The sequence below is a fragment of the Chenopodium quinoa genome, unplaced genomic scaffold (genome assembly GCF_001683475.1).
Source record: "Chenopodium quinoa cultivar QQ74 unplaced genomic scaffold, ASM168347v1, whole genome shotgun sequence".
NCBI lineage: Eukaryota > Viridiplantae > Streptophyta > Magnoliopsida > Caryophyllales > Amaranthaceae > Chenopodium > Chenopodium quinoa.
In genome coordinates, this window is record NW_018743212.1 from 1,369,709 (window position 1) to 1,387,414 (window position 17,706).

At 40.8% G+C, this 17,706-nt stretch overlaps 2 protein-coding genes across 2 annotated transcripts; both read left to right on the forward strand.

Moving 5' to 3' along the window:
- The first annotated feature begins 587 nt into the window (after positions 1 to 587).
- LOC110734594 (tropomyosin-like) lies at positions 588 to 1,142 on the forward strand. Its single transcript, XM_021914758.1, has 2 exons — positions 588 to 851; positions 966 to 1,142. The coding sequence occupies exons 1-2, from the start codon at positions 588 to 590 to the stop codon at positions 1,140 to 1,142; spliced, it is 441 nt and encodes a 146-aa protein (XP_021770450.1).
- A 14,301-nt stretch (positions 1,143 to 15,443) lies between these two features.
- LOC110734310 (universal stress protein PHOS32-like) lies at positions 15,444 to 16,770 on the forward strand. The gene is made up of 4 exons (XM_021914408.1): positions 15,444 to 15,723; positions 15,870 to 15,979; positions 16,221 to 16,339; positions 16,445 to 16,770. The coding sequence occupies exons 1-4, from the start codon at positions 15,531 to 15,533 to the stop codon at positions 16,530 to 16,532; spliced, it is 510 nt and encodes a 169-aa protein (XP_021770100.1). The 5' UTR covers positions 15,444 to 15,530; the 3' UTR covers positions 16,533 to 16,770.
- The last annotated feature ends 936 nt before the right edge of the window (positions 16,771 to 17,706 follow it).

Below are 17,706 nucleotides of genomic sequence, written 5' to 3' on the forward strand. Positions count from 1 at the left end.
AGGCGGGCCTGGATCTGCGGATGTGCTTTCTGCCATCCCATTGAGGGCCGCAACCGGTCCCTCTGAAGGCCGTTCGGGCCGCCAAGGTAACTTCGACCTTACACTGCTTGACCTGCCCATGCGGGTCAAGTCTTATTCACAGTCTCGATCGCAGCCGGGGGATTCTCCAATCAGCCGGCTATCTATAGGCAGAGCATATGCGAGTTTCTCACCGTCTGTTTCTGGTGCAGATAATTCTCCCCGCTGGCCGGACGGGGCACAATATGCCCGGGCCATGCTGAAAGCCGTCCCCAGGGACGAGAAGGAGGCGATCCCTGGGATCAACTCCTTTAATGCCGACCGGGTGCTGGTCGACCTGGCCGACGTATGCTCCAACAACCATGCGGTAATTTTCTTGACGTGCATTTTTAAATATGCAGTATTAACCGGCTGTATTTTTGCAGGCTATGCTGCGCGTAGAGGGGCTCAAACGAGCTTATACCCGCAAGTCTGAAGAGGTAAGGAGAAGCAAACGGGCCGTTGATGACGCCCATAATGTTGCTGACTACTCTTTGTACATGCATGGCTTAGAATCTAAATCTATACGCATGGAACAGGCGGAGAAGACCAAGGCCCTCCAACAGCAGATTGATCAGCTGAAAAACCAAGTTGACCAACTGCAGGCGTCCCTGGATGATGCCAATAAAAAGTTGGAGGAACAGAAAGAGCCCCTCCAACGGCTGAGCAAGGCGGAGACTGAAAATGGCCGCCTTGCCAAAGAGAATGAGCGCCTGCGCAAAGAGGCGGCTGCTGCCAATGAGAACTTCAAGGCCACCTTGGAGTCGGAGCAGGAGAGGCTCATTGAAGAGAATGCGCATGACTGTGCAAACCGGATGCAACGGGCGTTTTCCCTCATCCACCCGGAGGCGGACTTCACCGTCTGGGAACTCGCCTTCAAATATTCTGATCTTGCCATTCTGGCCGAGGAGGCGAATGAGCCGGGGCCCGGACCTTATGACGCTTGGGTTAGGGAGGAGATTGCGCGACGGCAGACGGAGGCTGCTGAAGAGGAAGAAGTTGTTCCTGAAGCCGACGCAGCCGCTCACCCTGATCCAACCCAGAACCAACCGGAAGAGGACCGGTTCACTCTTCGCCTGGAGTAGCAACTACTTCCCGGCCTGCGCGCCTTGCATTATCTTGTAATAGCACCGGATGAGGTGGGCTAAGCTGTAATAATTTTTATTTTGAATATTAACATTTTCACCGGCTGAGCCGGCTTTTGAATGCTTTTTATGTTTCTGCACTTCAATACTAGAATTCTTGTTATTTTTTTTATACATATTTCTGCGAGGATAACCAAAAGAACCCCGCCGGTAACACTACCGCTTGGGTCTTCGCAAACAGCAAAGAAATTTGCAAAGGTTGCCAAGAGGACCCCACCGGTAACACTGCCGTCTGGGTCTTCGCAAACTAGGCGAAGAAATTTGCAAGGGTTTCCAAGAAGACCCCACCGGTAACACTGCCGTCTGGGTCTTCGCAAACTAGGCGAAGAAATTTACTAGGGTTGCCAAGAAGACCCCACCGGGAACACTGCCGTCTGGGTCTTCGCAAACTAGGCGAAGAAATTTGCAAGGGTTGCCAAGAAGACCCCACCGGTAACGCTGCCGTCTGGGTCTTCGCAAACTAGGCGAAGAAATTTGCAAGGGTTGCCAAGAAGACCCCACCGGTAACACTGCCGTCTGGGTCTTCGCAAACTAGGCGAAGAAATTTACTAGGGTTGCCAAGAAGACCCCACCGGGAACACTGCCGTCTGGGTCTTCGCAAACTAGGAGAAGAAATTTACTAGGGTTGCCAAGAAGACCCCACCGGTAACACTGCTGTCTGGGTCTTCGCAAACTAGGCGAAGAAATTTACTAGGGTTTCCAAGAAGACCCCACCGGTCACACTGCCGTCTGGGTCTTCGCAAACTAGGCGAAGAAATTTCGACCCAAAACCAAACCGGATGGCGTCTGGGTAATTGCCCCTGGATAGCGGTCTGGGTCTTTGCAAGCCAGGCGACTATCCATATGATATAGCTCGAATATACACTAAGTGCCAACATTAGATTCGGGAGCCAGTCGGTTTATACTGAATTACCGGTCGGGACTTCGCAAAAGAATCACGCCAGATTAGGATGTCCATTCACCGGTTGGGCTTTTGCAAGCATACCCCTGAATGAATTATGGCCTAGACCAAATGTTTTTAGGCCTGCTCTTAGAGAGTCAGGCGGCGGTATTGAGTACCGGCTGTCCTTCCAAAAAGTGAGCCGGCTGCAAGTTTGGGGTTGCTAGCCTGCCCTTTTTTGGTGCGAAGGATCGTCAGGCGGATTTGTCCGCCTGTGTGATCGCTTAGAACAATTTACCACCCAAATGGGAGATGTTCTCTTCGATGAATTCACCCGTATGGGTGTTACCGGATGAAAAAATTAGTTATTGGTGCCGCTTGTGGTAGGCACAAGACATGGCGGCTGTATACAAAATTGAATGTAATTCTCATTAATCATTTGAAAATTTTCAAAAGATGTACAATACTTAGAAGTAGTATTTTTTGAGGTTATCTACATTCCAAGTTCTAGGCAACTTTCTTCCGTCTGGAGTTTCCAGGCGGTAAGTGCCGTCTCGTACTTCTTCAAAGATCCGGTAGGGTCCCTCCCAATTTGGGGTTAATTTGCCTTGTTCATTGGCCCTACCGGTTGCCTCCATTTTGCGAAGCACAAAATCTCCTTCTTTCAAAGGTCTTTTACGAACCCGCTTGTTGTAGGCTCTAGCCATACGCAGACGGTAGATCTCATGACGCAAGGCAGCATTCCCCCTTCGCTCTGGAAGAGCGTCTAATGCCAACCGCATGGCTTCCCAGTTAGCCTCCTCGTCATATAACATAATGCGTAGAGTAGGCTCATAATGTTCAATGGGAAGAACTGCTTCAGTGCCGTATGTCATGAGAAATGGGGTCTCACCGGTTGCCCCCTTTTCGGTTGTCCGGATAGCCCAAAGGACATGAGGTAATTCCTCCGCCCATAGTCCACCGGCTCTTTCTACTTTCTTCTTTATCCCGTCTGAGATCAACTTGTTAAAAGCCTCAACTTGACCGTTTGCCTGAGGACGGCCAACGGATGCAAAACAATGGGAAATTCCTTGGTCTCCCAACCAGGTCTTCAGGACAGGCGTTTCGAACTGCGGTCCGTTGTCGAAAACCATGGACATTGGAACCCCGAACCGGGTGATGACGTTTCTCCAGATGAAAGAAATCACGTCTTTCGTTTTAATCCCTTTTACCGCCTCTGCCTCAACCCATTTGGTGAAGTAGTCTACTGCTACAAGAATGTAGCGGCGGCCGCCTGATGCAGGCGTATAAGGTCCCAAAATGTCCATGCCCCATTTAGCAAACGGAACCGGACTATGGATTGCCGTGAGTTCTGTTGCCGGTTGATGTATCAACTTAGCGAATTTTTGGCACTTGTCGCATCTCTTTACTAGATCCATGGCATCCGCTTCAAGAGTGGGCCAGAAGTACCCTTGCCGTCTGGTTCTTCTGGCCAGGGACCTGCCGCCAATATGCGAGGCACAAAACCCCGCGTGCAGATCTTCCAAAAATTCTCTCCCCCTATCCGGGGTTACACATTTCAAAAACGGCTGCAGGTATCCCTTCCGGAGGAGTTCCCCTTGATGCATAACAAAACTTGAAGCACGCTTCTTGAGCGCTGATGCTTCTGAAGGGTCATCCGGCAAGGTACCATCCGTCAAAAAGGACCGGATGGGATCCATCCAGGTAGCAGTTCTGTCCAAGACTCCAATGGGATCATTCTGAATACTTCGTTTTTCAATGACTTCCCAAAAGACCTTCCTAGGAGCATCACCGGAGGCTGATGATGCCAACTTTGAGAGGGCATCCGCCTGATTGTTTTCAGACCGGGGCACCTATCGCAGATGAAATTCATCGAAGGACCCAGCCTCCTCTTTGACCGCCTGCAAATATTTGATCATAGCCGGATGGGTGGCTTCGTAGTCACCAAGGTATTGGCTAACGATCAGCTGTGAATCTGAGCAGGCGTCGACCTTTCTTGCACCGGCTGCCTTACACATGCGCAATCCGGCTAGCAGGGCTTCATACTCTGCCTCATTGTTGGAGGCTTGGAACTTAAACCGTAGTGCATATTCAAACTTATCCCCTTCCGGGGAATGACAGATAACACCTGCACCACAGCCGTTCACCGTAGAGCTGCCGTCTACAAATAACTTCCAGACCTGATCAGGGTTTTCCGGGTGCACCGGCCTAGTCATCTCGACAATAAAGTCGGCAAACGCCTGACCTTTCACTGCCCGCCTGGGTTCAAAAGTTATCTCAAGGCCTTGTATTTCAACAGCCCACTTGATCATTCTACCGGATGACTCTATAGCAGTCATCGTACGCTTGAGCGGCTGATCTGTGTATACCACAACCGGATGTGCCAAAAAATAAGGCTTCAACCGCTTGACTGCTACGAATAAGGCCAACCCAAATTTTTCGATCATGGGGTACCGGAGCTCAGCATTTTTAAAGACATGGCTGATGAAGTACACCGGCAGCTGAATGCCGTCTCTCTCAGCGAGGAGAACGGCACTAAGGGCGTGATCAGAGACGGCTAGGTACATGTACAGAACCTCCCGGGGTAGGGGGCTCACTAGCCTTGGCAAAGAATGCAAGTGCTGCTTAAGCCTCTGGAATGCCGCCTCTGCTTCTTCACCCCATTCAAATCTTGACCTCTTCCTGATTGCCTGGAAGAAATAGAGGCACTTGTCACCTGACCGGCTGAGGAACCTCCCCAATGCCGCCAGACAACCGGTCAACTTCTGGACCTCTTTTACAGTGCGGGGAGACTTCATGTCAATTACCGCCTGTATTTTTTCCGGATTAGCTTCGATGCCTCTTTGGTCAATCAAGAATCCAAGAAACTTCCCAGACTCAACACCAAATACGCATTTCTTTGGGTTAAGCATGACCCGGTGCCGCCTGAGTGTGGTGAAGGTTTCTCGCAGGTCTGCTAGGTGATCCGTCTATAGCTTGGATTTGACTATCATGTCATCGATATACGCCTCTACATTCCTGCCAATCTGGTTGATAAAAACGGTGTTTATCATCCGCTGGAATGTAGCCGGTGCATTTTTCAACCCAAACGACATCACCGTATAGCAGAATAACCCCTGATCAGTGACAAAAGTCGTCTTCTCCTGATCTTTCTTCCAGAGAGGTATTTGATGGAAGCCGGAATAAGCATCCATAAAGCTCATTAACGCATGGCCGGCTGTTGAGTCGACTAGGCTGTCAATCTTTGGAAGCGGGTAGCTATCTTTTGGGCATGCTTTGTTCAGATCTGTGTAATCCACACACATCCGCCAAGTACCGTTCGGCTTCTTTACTAGAACGACATTTGCCACCCAATCCGGGTAGTAGCATTGCCTAATGAACCCAGCATCCAACAGCTTTTTGACCTCAGCCGCTGCCGCTTGAGATCTTTCTCCACCATGATCCCTCTTTTTCTGCCTAACCGACTGCTTTTTGGGATCTACGGCTAGCTTGTGGACAGCAAGATCCGGGCTGACGCCTGGCATCTCTTCCACTTCAAAGGCAAAGATGTCTTTGAATTCCTTCAGCAGCTGGAGCAAGCCTTCTCCCAACCGTTCGAAGGCTACCGTCCCGACCTTTACTGTTCTTTCAGGACGGCTGTCATCTAGGATGACATCAAGGCAGTCACCAGCCGGCTGAGGTCGTTGGTCATCTGACCTTTCCCCGGCTAGTGATTGCTATTTCTCCTTTTTGACGGGTGCCAGTTGGTCCGCCTTTCTTTTCATACCGGCTGCCCTTGGAGCCGGGACTGCTGGGTCGCAGTTATCAATATCTATGGGCTCGCCCTGGCCGGCTGCACCCATAGTTGTCTTGACGTCAGAGAGATAACACTCTCTTGCCGTCTTCTGGTCCCCGCTTAGGGCACCGACTGTACCATCATCCTTTTGAAATTTGACCAACATGAGGGACGGGATGATGACAGCCTTAGATGCGTTGAGGGTAGGACGGCCAAATATCATGTTGTAGGCGGATAGCTCCTCCACAACTAAAAACTTGACTATCATGTGGCGTCCTTGCCCCTTTTCACCCAGCCGGATCGGAAGATCTATGCTTCCGACCGGATGCACTACTCCACCCCCAAAACCGACTAGTGGGTGAGGAGCCTGGTGCATGTTACCGGATGTGTACTTGAGCTTGGTCGAGCACTGATAACTGATTAGGTCAGACGAGCTCCCGGTGTCTATTAGGATTCGGCCAACCTTCTGGTTGGCAACCTTGCATTCGATGACGATGGGGTCATCATGAGGCCGCCTGACCTTGCCCCGGTCCTTTTCAGAAATAAGGACCTCAGGAAAGATGTCTTTCGACGCCTGGCCCTCATCCACTGAGTTGACCAGCTTCCTGATGTTGTCTTTGGTGCCCCGGAGGCAAAACCATCTGCTATTGTGAAGATGGTCTCTTCATCCGTCTCGGAGTTTGCTGGGCCGGTTTTTGCCGCCTGCCCTTTCTTGGCCTGGGTATTACCCTTAGCCTTGGGTAGGTAGGATTTTAGGGCCCCCTCATCTGCCAGACGGTCCAATAGCCGCCTGAGGCTATAGCAGCCATCGGTGTCGTGGCCGACATCCTCGTGGTATTGGCAATACTTGCTCTTGTCCCGTTTATTCACGGGGCTTTTCATTTCAGCCGGTTTGTCGAGAGACATCCGGTCTTTGATTTCCAGGAGGATGGTGGAGAAATCTTTTGCGAACTCGTATTTGGGAGCATACGATTCTGACTTCCGCCTGATCTTCTGGGCCGGCTGTCCTGATCGGTCAGCTGCCCAGACCCCTTTTCTCTTTTCTTCCTTTCTTGTCGGCTGATGCTGTTGCCGGCTCTCTTTTTTGTCAGACTTTTTATAATCTGACGGCTGCTTGACAGCACAAAGCTCCGTCGCCTGTATATAGGCTTCAGCTTCAATTAACGCCTCTTGGAGGGTAGCAACCCTCTTCCGGACGAGGTCAAACTTAAAGGTCGACCCATCCTTCAGACCTCGAAAGAAGTCTGTATAGGCCACTTCGTCTGATAGTCCTGAATTCTCATCAGATTGAACCGTCTGACGTATGACCGGAGGCCCTCCCGGTCGCCCTGCTGTATTGCCCCTAGGTCGAGGCTAGTATTTTTGGCAGGAATATTCATTGAGAAATTTGACGTAAACAAGTACGCCAAAGTTCGAAAGCTGTTGATGCAACCGGCTGGTAGGTTACCAAACCACCGCTGGGCTATGCCCTTGAGGGTAGCCGGGAAGCATCGACACCAGACGACATCATCTAACCCCTGGAGGTACATGAGGTTAGAGTAGGCCATTAGATGGTCTTCTGGGTTGGTGGTGCCGTCATAGGCCCCCACCAAAACATTCTTGATCTTAGGCGGCTGTGCCGCCTGGGTTATCTCTGGTGAGAACGTCGTTGGCTGTTCCCCCAAATTTAGCAGGCGCAGCTGCCAGTCCGTGGGTTGGAACGGCTGCTGCGCTTGCCCACCGAAAAGACCCGGTGACATAAAAGGGGATCCACCCAACCCATTCGGTGTGCCGAATAGGCCAGGCTGGATCACTTTGGGTCCAGACCGGGCAGAAGCTTCGCCCGTCTGGCTCCCAAGGTTCGTTCCCGTACGCCTGTGTGAGACGTCATGGAAACTGTCCGGGAAGGTCGACGTTGAGGCCGACGCAGACGCCTGACCTCGCTTCTCTTGGAGAAATGTGCGGGCGTCTGAGAATGTTTTCTTGGAGCCATCCGGCTGTACGTGCCGGATGGCCTTTCGCAGCTCCCCTTGAGGAAAACGGAGTCTGCTTGGATCAAACCTTAAGCCCTCCCCCTCCTTTGGCTTGGGATGAGGGGTAGGAACTCGTTCTTTGACCGCCTTCTTTCCAGAAGGCTTCTTGGCCGGCTGACCCTTCTTTGGAGTAGCTGACCGGATGAGGCTCTTGATCTCACCCTTGAAACTATTCATGAAAGACATGAGTTCGTTTCTTGTAACGGGGGCTGAGCCCTCCACCGTTTGGGCAATTCCAGCCGGTTGCCCGGCTGGGTTGCTGGGAGCAGCTTGGCTGATTTCCCGTTCTCTTCTATCTTTAGCACGAGGGTGCTTCGTTCTGAAAGACCCATCCGGGGCCACATATGTTTTAATTTCGTCTCCACTTTCATGGTCCGTCTGGACCTCAGGCTCGACCACAGGCCGTTTGCCCTGATTCGGTGACACAGTATCAGAAGTCATCTTAGAAGTACTCTCCCCACAGACGGCGCCAAATGTTTCGGGGTTTTTTGATGTGTCCTGCGGGAGAGTTACAATTCCAAGAATGCCCTTCGACGCCTGTGCCTGCAAAATCACGAAGACTCCTGGGGGTAGGAGCTCCGCCTCCGACGATCAAGTTAGTAAAGATACGGAAGGTAGAATGCACGTAATGTAGAAGTTACTTCTCGCGTAATGGGAGAATTCTGCAATTAATATTGCTCGGGGTAAGTGTTTTTCTTTTTGAGGAGTATTCAATGTGAACAACAAATGTTCCATCCCTGCATTAATGAGGGTCCTTCCACTATTTATAGTGGGGAAGGGATGTACTTAAGCACTAATCCAATTTTTAAAAAAAAAAAAAAAAAACACAATCAATCAAAACCCAACAACCAAACCTAGAACCACCACCACCACCGAATCCACCGTAAACCACCACCACCACCAAACCCACTATGAACCACCACCACCACTGAACCCACTGAAAACCCAGGCCAGAACCTGTCGAAAGCCACCAACACCCACGAACCCACTGGAAACCACCACCAAAACCCAGTGAAAACTACCAAAATCCATCGGAAACCACCAAAACGCAAACCCACCAAATCCCAGCGAAAACCACCATAACCCAATTAAAACAACCACCAAAACCCACCGAAAACAACCACCAAAAACCCGAAAGCCCCAATTAAACCACCACCACCACGAAACCCAGAACCACCAAAAACCACAGGAACCGCCAAAGCCACCGAAACCCACAACCTAAAACCACCGGAATCCAACGACGAACCCGGCAAAACCCACCCACAAACCACCAAATCCTTAGAGTACCACCAAAACCAACCTTTCAAACCACCAAATCCAACCATGAACCACCGAAACCTTTCGACTACCACCAAAATCAAACCCCATGAACCCAGCAAACCCAACCACGAACTCAGCAAACCCAACCATGATGCACCCCCACAAACCTGCTGACCCACCCACAAACCACCAAATCCAACCACAAATACAAGCAAATCACCGACGAACAACCAGATCTGGAACCTTCTTTAACAAAGGTTTGGAATTTGATGAGAGATGAAAAAAAGGAAATGAGAGATGAAGGAGGAGAGAGAAAGATAATTGGGGAGATGAATCTGATTTTTAGGGAGGGAAGACTTAGATAATTAATTCAAATTAGGATTATAATGAGTTGTAATTATGTGTTGTATTATGTGCTAATAATTTTTAAGTGAGGGTATTTTAATCATTTTCACAGAAAAATGTTACTAAAATAGGAAAGAAATAGCTTTGTTACAAATAATATGAAACACCCAATTTTAATAATTGTGGTAAATAATAAAAAACGGAGGAAGTAGTTAGTTATGGAGATGTATTCAAGAAGATGAAAGTGGAATAAAATCAATATATTCTGAGGAAGGAAGGGAGGAGCAAAAAGATTAGGCATAAAGAACGACTTTGTTTCCAAACGAAAATTTATCCATTCTTGAGAGAGAGTTACTTTTCACGAATGAGAAAAGTGCTTATTACTCCTTACAAACCAAATAAAGAAATACTGAGGAAAAAAAGGAGAAAATCGATCAATTTCTCAGAAAGAAAATCATTTCCTTGTTAATTAGTGATTGCATTTTCGTTACCAAACCTTTAATTTAATCACATAACTAGATATTGTACATAGTCTCTCTCAAGACTAGATTTCATATGAGTAAATTTTTCATCAATGTTATGATGATCAATAGTATACTATAAATCAGAGTAGAAAAAAGTTCTATCAACGTTTGGTCGTTTGGATGATTAGTCATGCAAATTAATATAGGAGGTAGTTAGTTGGAGAAGTTTGTATAATTGCACCATAATTTATTAATAATACATCAAAGATAAGGACAGTATACAAATTAATGTTTCATGTATATATACAAATACAATTGATATTTAATTTTATTCATTGACTTAGATATTTTGATCAATTGTGTAAGTGACATAAAATAGTGGTTAATTGTATTCTTATCCTGTTCTTGTTCTTATCATCAATTCTTGTCAATATTCTTCTTAGTTTGTGTGGGTCTCACTCTCCCAAACTTTTAGACTTGAACCTTTATTTGGCCAAAAGATCTAAACAAGTTGGCTAAGTTGTACTGTAAAGAACATTTGATTGATGACTTGTAAATGAAGTTCAAGGCAAGGCCCTCAGCTAGAATTAAATGGAACACCAAAGCTGTAATTTAATTTAGAAAAACTTGTGTGGAACTAGGTTCTATACGTTCGCAACTGATCTTATAATCAACATAATGACCCTAATATTAAATATAACAACTTTAATTTTAACGTAGTAACCTTTATTAAAATTTGTGTGATTTTTAATATTAATGTTAACCTAAAGTATGACGTTAGGTTGAACATAGTGACCTTAATTTTAACCTATTGACCTTTATTATTCATATTGATCGGTATTTTAAAATTTTCATTTAAAACAAAAAAAAAATCTCTTATGACCTTTATTAAAACACAATCACTTTTATTTTAACATAATAATCTTTATTTTAACATAGCGATCCTTTTTTTTTATTAATAAAATAACCATAGTATCTCTAGTATTAGTGGTTCACAATTAATTAATGTGAACTAAGTCTATTTAAGAGTTTGTAAATTTAATTCTAAACACCGTTGTTTTTACAACAGAAGTAAAGTTAAGTCAATTTTCTATCTACAATCAAATCCGGGGATGTTTTTACAGCGGTTATTTAAAAAATGAATACCATATTATTTTAATGATAAACAATATGATCGGTTTATTTTTTTTCACATTATAATATGGAGTATAGACACAATGAGCCTTTTAATATCTACAATGCAAATATAACTTTTGAAAATTTTAATCCAACATAAAATTAATATTTTGAGAACATGTAAAATAAAAATAAAAAGTACAAACTGAAACTAAAAATGTGTTAAATAACCTGTCAAAAATTAAAAATAAAAAAATGTGTTAAATAAAAAAAAGGAAATTTTGTCAGAAAAAACCATTTATAACAACTTTTTTTGTTGGAAAAAACTTTATAAATTTTTTTTGACAATTAGAAACCAGATTAAAATTTTTTTGTTGAGGACAACCAAGAACCCTTAATTCACTTAATTAACCTCTAATTTCTCTTATTTCTTCTAATTACACTTTTAACTCTCATTTAACTATTTAATAATTAAATTAATATAAATTTTTTTAAAAAAATAAAACAAACAAAAACTACCACCACCACCAGCGAGCCACCCCTTCCCCTTCCCCCTCCCTATCCGAGCCACCGCCTATAACCCCCACTCTCGGCAACCAACCTCCAATCCACCGTCGCGTTCGCAACCTTGGCTACTGCTCGCCGAGCTCCCCTGCTTCGACCAGCCCTCCACAACAACACATCACACATCATCACAACCTACTTCCTTCGCCAAATATCAGCAACCAAAATTAAATCACAAACTCGCTTCAAACCGTCAACGGGAGGGGAGAAGGGAGGGTGGCCGACTGGTGGTGGTGAAGGTGGTTTTTGTTTTTGGTTTTTTTTTTTTTTTTTTTTAATTTATAAATTAACTTAATTATTAAATAGTTGAGTGAGAGTTATGAGTAATTAGAAGAATTAATAGAAATTAGAGGTTAATTGAGTGATTAATCTCAGGTTGTACTCAACTAAAAAAATTTACAATCTGGTTTCTAATTGCCAAAAAAAATTATAAGATTTTTTCCAACAAAAAAGTTGTTACAAATGGTTTTTTCTGACAAAATTTCCATAAAAAATGTTGATAATACTATTTTATATTAAAAATAAAGTAATATAATATATTATTTGGAAAAAAATATGTCAATTATGAACTATATAATCATTAAAACATTATAATAGTAATATTTTAAACGACTACTATAAAATTTTCACAAATTTCGGCCTTTATATAATGATGAAAACTTGGCAAAGTGCATAAATTCCAAGTAGAAAATTATTTCTTGGAACCATTCATTGTGAATCTTAGGCAAGGGTCAAGCCGGTATATGACATTCCTTTTCTCAAATTAGGGGTTAAAGAGATTGGTTAGGCAAGTTTAGTAAATGGATATAACAATAACCACCTCAAAGTCTCAAACATATAGTTGAGGCTTGAGAGCTTATGAAATGGCTCATTTAAACATAGTGATTTGTATTGACGCGAACAATTAACACTCAAAATCGGTTGTGATTAATTTTAACATCTGATACAACTAGCTTAGTCCTATTACAAATTTAAATCGATAACTTTTATAATATAGAAAATTAGAAATTGTAAATATCTACCTTGAGCCATACCAAGTTACATACATAAAAAATGTGTTGTGAAACGAAGGGAATATTTAGTATTTACTAACATTTGTTTTGCAAACACTTAAAGTACTTGGTATTTTTGTTTGTTATTATTATTGTGGGTATTGAGGTTAGTAAAGCTGAAAAAAAATAAATATAAAGAGGAACGAAATGGTCATCCCCTCAAAGGATCTAAGCATGAAATGATTATAGAAGCCCAAATGTACAAGAAGCCCTACTGATGAACGGGTCAAGAAGCCCACTATGAATAGTCGAAAGCCCATTTACTTTAAATGTGAGAAGGCTTCGCCTTTGAATGCAACTGGCCAACTGCAAACAATCGAGCCCATTATTGCACCCTTAGTTCCTTATACACGTACATATGATTTACTTCATGCATCAATTTGATTTTTGTGTTTGTTAAACGTATTTATTTGACCATATAATTATATAAAACTAATTTTGTATTATGTATAGATTGTATACTATAAAAAAAATACATCAAGATTAATTCAGTAACGATCAGTATAATATGTAGTAATATACTACAAGTAATATTTATCTTCACATATTAGTAATGAAATGTGGGATGAGTTAACATATAATTGTAAAGTTAAAATGAAATATATATTGACAAGTAGAGGAAGGATGTGTTTTATTCACCTGAATTTTACTTATCAAAATTTACTTGAACTTACTAGAATTATTAAGTCGTACAGTTAACTTATGTAACCCTTATTAACCTTATTTGAACTTAATTTATGTTTTAAAATAAGTAGATAGGAAGAACATAGGTGAAGTATGAAACCAAATTATCTTTATATTACTAGTAATTGATTTAGAGTGATTCCCCAGATAAGAAGCTAAAAATGTATATACAATAAAACCGAATTCTAATCTTCGATTAACCTCATCTTCATTTCCCACATAACTCGTAACCATGTTGTAAGTAATATACACTTCAATGTGAATGATGCAAATCTAAATTCAAGTCTCATTGCTCATACTTCTACTTCATATCTAGATATTTTTGTAGGTTGCAAAAAAAAAAAAAGCAAAAACAAAAGATATTTGTTCATAGGTAGAACTGACTTATTGTAGTCTTTTGTCACTTTTGTGCATCAATAATTGTCAAGAAAGTTCAAGCCCTCCAGTGTATGTGGACTATAAAGTGCTTTGTAGATAACAAGCCTTTTTTATCATGATAAAGCACATCATGCATTTGTACGACATTTATATTAAAGGATGCATAATATAAGTATTACTTGTATTTTTATTCATTTATTTTGTAAATTGAAATTAATTTAAGAATATACGAATGATAAAATTATGCTTGATTAGTATTACTAATATTTTTTTCTATTTTTGACTTGCCTTTTTTTTACCCTAAGGCACCAAAAGCTACCCTAACACATTATTCATCAAACAATACTTTTTGTTTACGTAGTATTTATCTTCCTATTATACTATGAAGACAGCTAGTTGAAATCTATTATCGAAAGATAAATGAGAGTTAAGTTACAGACAATGATCGTTTTACTTTTTTTTTTTTATTACTATTGTGATGTACACTTAATCAATTTCCGTTTATAAGTGAAATGATGAAAGTAATGTTTGTGTTCATTACTTGTTCATTATCTCACTCATTCTATCCATCTACAATCTACCCACTTTCCATCTATATGTCACTAGATAGTGAAAGGCATTATTCATATAAATTTCTCTCACTTTCTAATTCATTATCAATCAATGTGGGAGTTGTGGCATCACCCACTTGGAAACCTTGAAACCCGAATAACCCTTTGTTTTTATACGATTATTGCTTGGATTGCTTAAATTCATAAGCTAGCTTCTTATCAACTTGTTGGTTCAATGTACGAGTTGTTGCCTTTTAGTTAATTAAGCTTATAAGCTTTATTTATTATTAGTTTAATTACTTCAATTCTGTCGTCCTTAATGTTAATAGTAGATTATTCTCAAGAAACTTTTAATTTGCATAAGCCTTATTAATAATTTCGTATGAAGTAGGAGTATTTATGAATGAATGAAAAAGCGTTCAAAGTGACTATTTTGTATCAATAGGCATACGTTAGACAAATCATATAATTATTCTCAAATAGTTTTTTGTTTATTTAAAGTTTACTTTGTGTGAAGTATATATTAATGAAAAAATGTTTAAAGTGACTACTATTTCAAAAAAAAAAAAAAAAAACATCGTATGTGATTATTGTCTATAAGAAACATCTTACCTAATAGTTCCCTGAGGATCTACCTTATATTATTTACTAGATCCTTCCACTAAACTACGTCATTTTCATTTGGTTAATGACACACTATAAAACCCTATACTTATTGCCTGTAACATTAAAAGTACTTCGATCTAACGAGAGTGGAATCCTTATATAGTAATTAACTTGCCATAATTCCTCCGATCCACCCATGACTCCATGTGTCTACGATCCAAGGAGTCTAAGACCTCCTAAAACTCGAGCAATATTCTAATCAACTGAGCTATTTTTTTTTTAAAAAAAAATTACATCGTTCATTATGAAGTATGGAGTACAAAAAAAGCGTTAGGGTCCACTATTGATTCATTAAGCAAAACCAACAACACCTATGAGATAATAAGCCTTTCAATTCATAATATCTAGGCATAGCTAATTTACTCTTAAACCCTTGGATTTCCAAAACATACAACACCTCGGCAACCTAAATAATCCAAACAATCATAATTAACATTACCTTCATCTTCTCTATAAATAGAATGAAAAAATATTTTTTTTCTATTCACCTACTAAAAAAAGAAGCAATAATATTTTGTAGAAAATAAACAAAAATAACAACAAAAAAAAAAAAAAAAGAAGATATTTTGTAATAAGAAAAAATGGAAGTAGAAAATAGAGGAGAGAAAAAAATTGTGGTAGCAGTAGATGAAAGTGAAGAAAGCATGCATGCTTTATCATGGTGTCTAAACAACGTAATTTCTGTTTCACATCAAAATTCTAATTCTACAACTCTTGTTCTTCTCTATGTCAAGCCTCCTCCTCCGGCTAATTATTCGGCTTTCGATGTTGCCGGTAAGCATCTACTAATGTAATTATGTTAATTACTTAATTCTGGGACGGAGGTAGTACTTCATAAGTTTGGTCATCTGGTCATTGGATTGGGTTTTAGGAACCCTTTTAGTATAATTTTTGTACTAAGATTAAAATTGTTTTGGCAGGTTATTTGTTTGGAAATGATGTTGTAGCAGATTTGGAAGATTACTATAGGAAGCTTGTTGATTCAGTAATGTCTAAAGCCCAACAAGTTTGTATGAAGTCCAAAATTAACGTATGTACTCTTGTATTGCATATGCAAATTTAATTTCTTTAATATTTATTATATTTGAGAGTGAGGGATAGCTAAGGTGGTGAGCTTCTCTCTCGGTTTCAGGTGATTTTGGGATCGATTCTCATCACTTACCCACGTGGCTCTCTAAACACCAAAAAAATATTTATTATATTTGCTAGTTTTAATAATTTATAATATTAATAGTAACACTATTAATTGTATTATGTTTTAAAAATTACAGATTAAGGTAGAAAAGAAAGTCGGGAGTGGAGATGCCAAAGATGTAATTTGTGGAACAGTTGAGAAATTAGGGGCTGATATGCTAGTTATGGGAAGCCATGGTTATGGATTTTTAAAGAGGTAATTATTTTTTTTATTAAGTTTTGCATTAAGAAATTAATTTAAGATTATTATATAATCTAAATTGTAATCAATATTTGACAACTTATAATTTCATGATTACAGGGCTATTCTAGGAAGCGTAAGCTACGATTGTGCAAAACAAGTGAAGTGTCCCATGGTGGTTGTGAAGCATCCCAAGAACATTTCATGAAGTGCCTACTTTAAATCTATAAATCTTTATTATCTCCCTTTACACTTTTCAATCTCCAAATTATGCATTTGTACAATAATAAATGTATTTAATTAGGATAATGTAGTTTTAATCACACAAACAATTGTTGTACATGTCACATGTACATAGTTGTATTTATATGTTCCGTCTCTTTAGACGAATTTTCCTTCGTGTGTTATTTTGGAATGAAATGAATAGTGTTTCTAGTACAATAAGATATTTGATTTTGTTCCTTTTTTCTCATTATTTAACTCCTTATCCTTGACTTTACAACGTAATCTGTATAAATTAAAGTATAAAATTGTATATATTAAAGTATAAACTAATTTAAATTAATATTCTACATATTTATAATTTAGTGAAATTTTACACGACTCAATATCTTGATCAAATTCAATTAAATGTTTTGAGATCTTAAACTTTATATCTGGATTAAAATCACAAAAATAATCTTGACATGAAACTGAATCATTACTAAGTTGATAAACTAATTGAGCTCCAGACATAACATAGGGCCATGGGAAACACTCTAATTATTTTCTTTAAAGATTCGAAAAAGTAAAAAATTGTCCAAAACTCAAGGCTTTAATACACGAAATCGGACCAATTTTAAAGGTTTCAAAATTTGGTGTTAAAAACACTCAGGATGATATGGGTTGCACCTCAAGGTTATATACTTGTTGTTTAGAACCGTATATCACTAATATCAGTATATGTCCACTAGTGATCACATAAGTTACCAAAGGGAGGCGTAAATTTGTAAATATTACGTATTTAAATTGATAGTTTAAAGGGCAAGGTGGATGATTCCAACCACCTGGATAGACGCTTGAGGTGTCACGGGGTCCATATAAAGCACCTTAGCTTAACCATGTTTCCTTTTGGATTTTTATTGAAATAGTTGAAAATTGTCAAAAACTGAAGATTATCTAAATTTTCGAACCAATTTTAGGCATTTAAAAAAAATTAAAGTGAATGCATGAAGAGTCTCTCCGGGCCATATGAGTTGGTTTGGAACCATAACAAGCCTACAATAGATGTATCTAGTAAGATATGAGGGGGCCTTTACCATCACAATCTCACAGGAGGAGGAGGAGGGGGGAAGGATCAAACCCTCGTCATGAAGGGTAGGGGTGTGGAAGTGCTTAACCAT

Bases quoted from the DNA above. Each gene is read 5' to 3' on its own strand.
- LOC110734594 (XM_021914758.1), top strand. From the start codon at position 588: ATGGAACAGGCGGAGAAGACCAAGGCCCTCCAACAGCAGATTGATCAG. The intron at 852-965 runs GCGCATGACTGT...ATTCTGGCCGAG, and splicing joins AGAGGCTCATTGAAGAGAAT to GAGGCGAATGAGCCGGGGCC.
- LOC110734310 (XM_021914408.1), top strand. From the start codon at position 15,531: ATGGAAGTAGAAAATAGAGGAGAGAAAAAAATTGTGGTAGCAGTAGAT. The intron at 15,724-15,869 runs GTAAGCATCTAC...TTGTTTTGGCAG, and splicing joins TTCGGCTTTCGATGTTGCCG to GTTATTTGTTTGGAAATGAT. The intron at 15,980-16,220 runs GTATGTACTCTT...TAAAAATTACAG, and splicing joins GTATGAAGTCCAAAATTAAC to ATTAAGGTAGAAAAGAAAGT.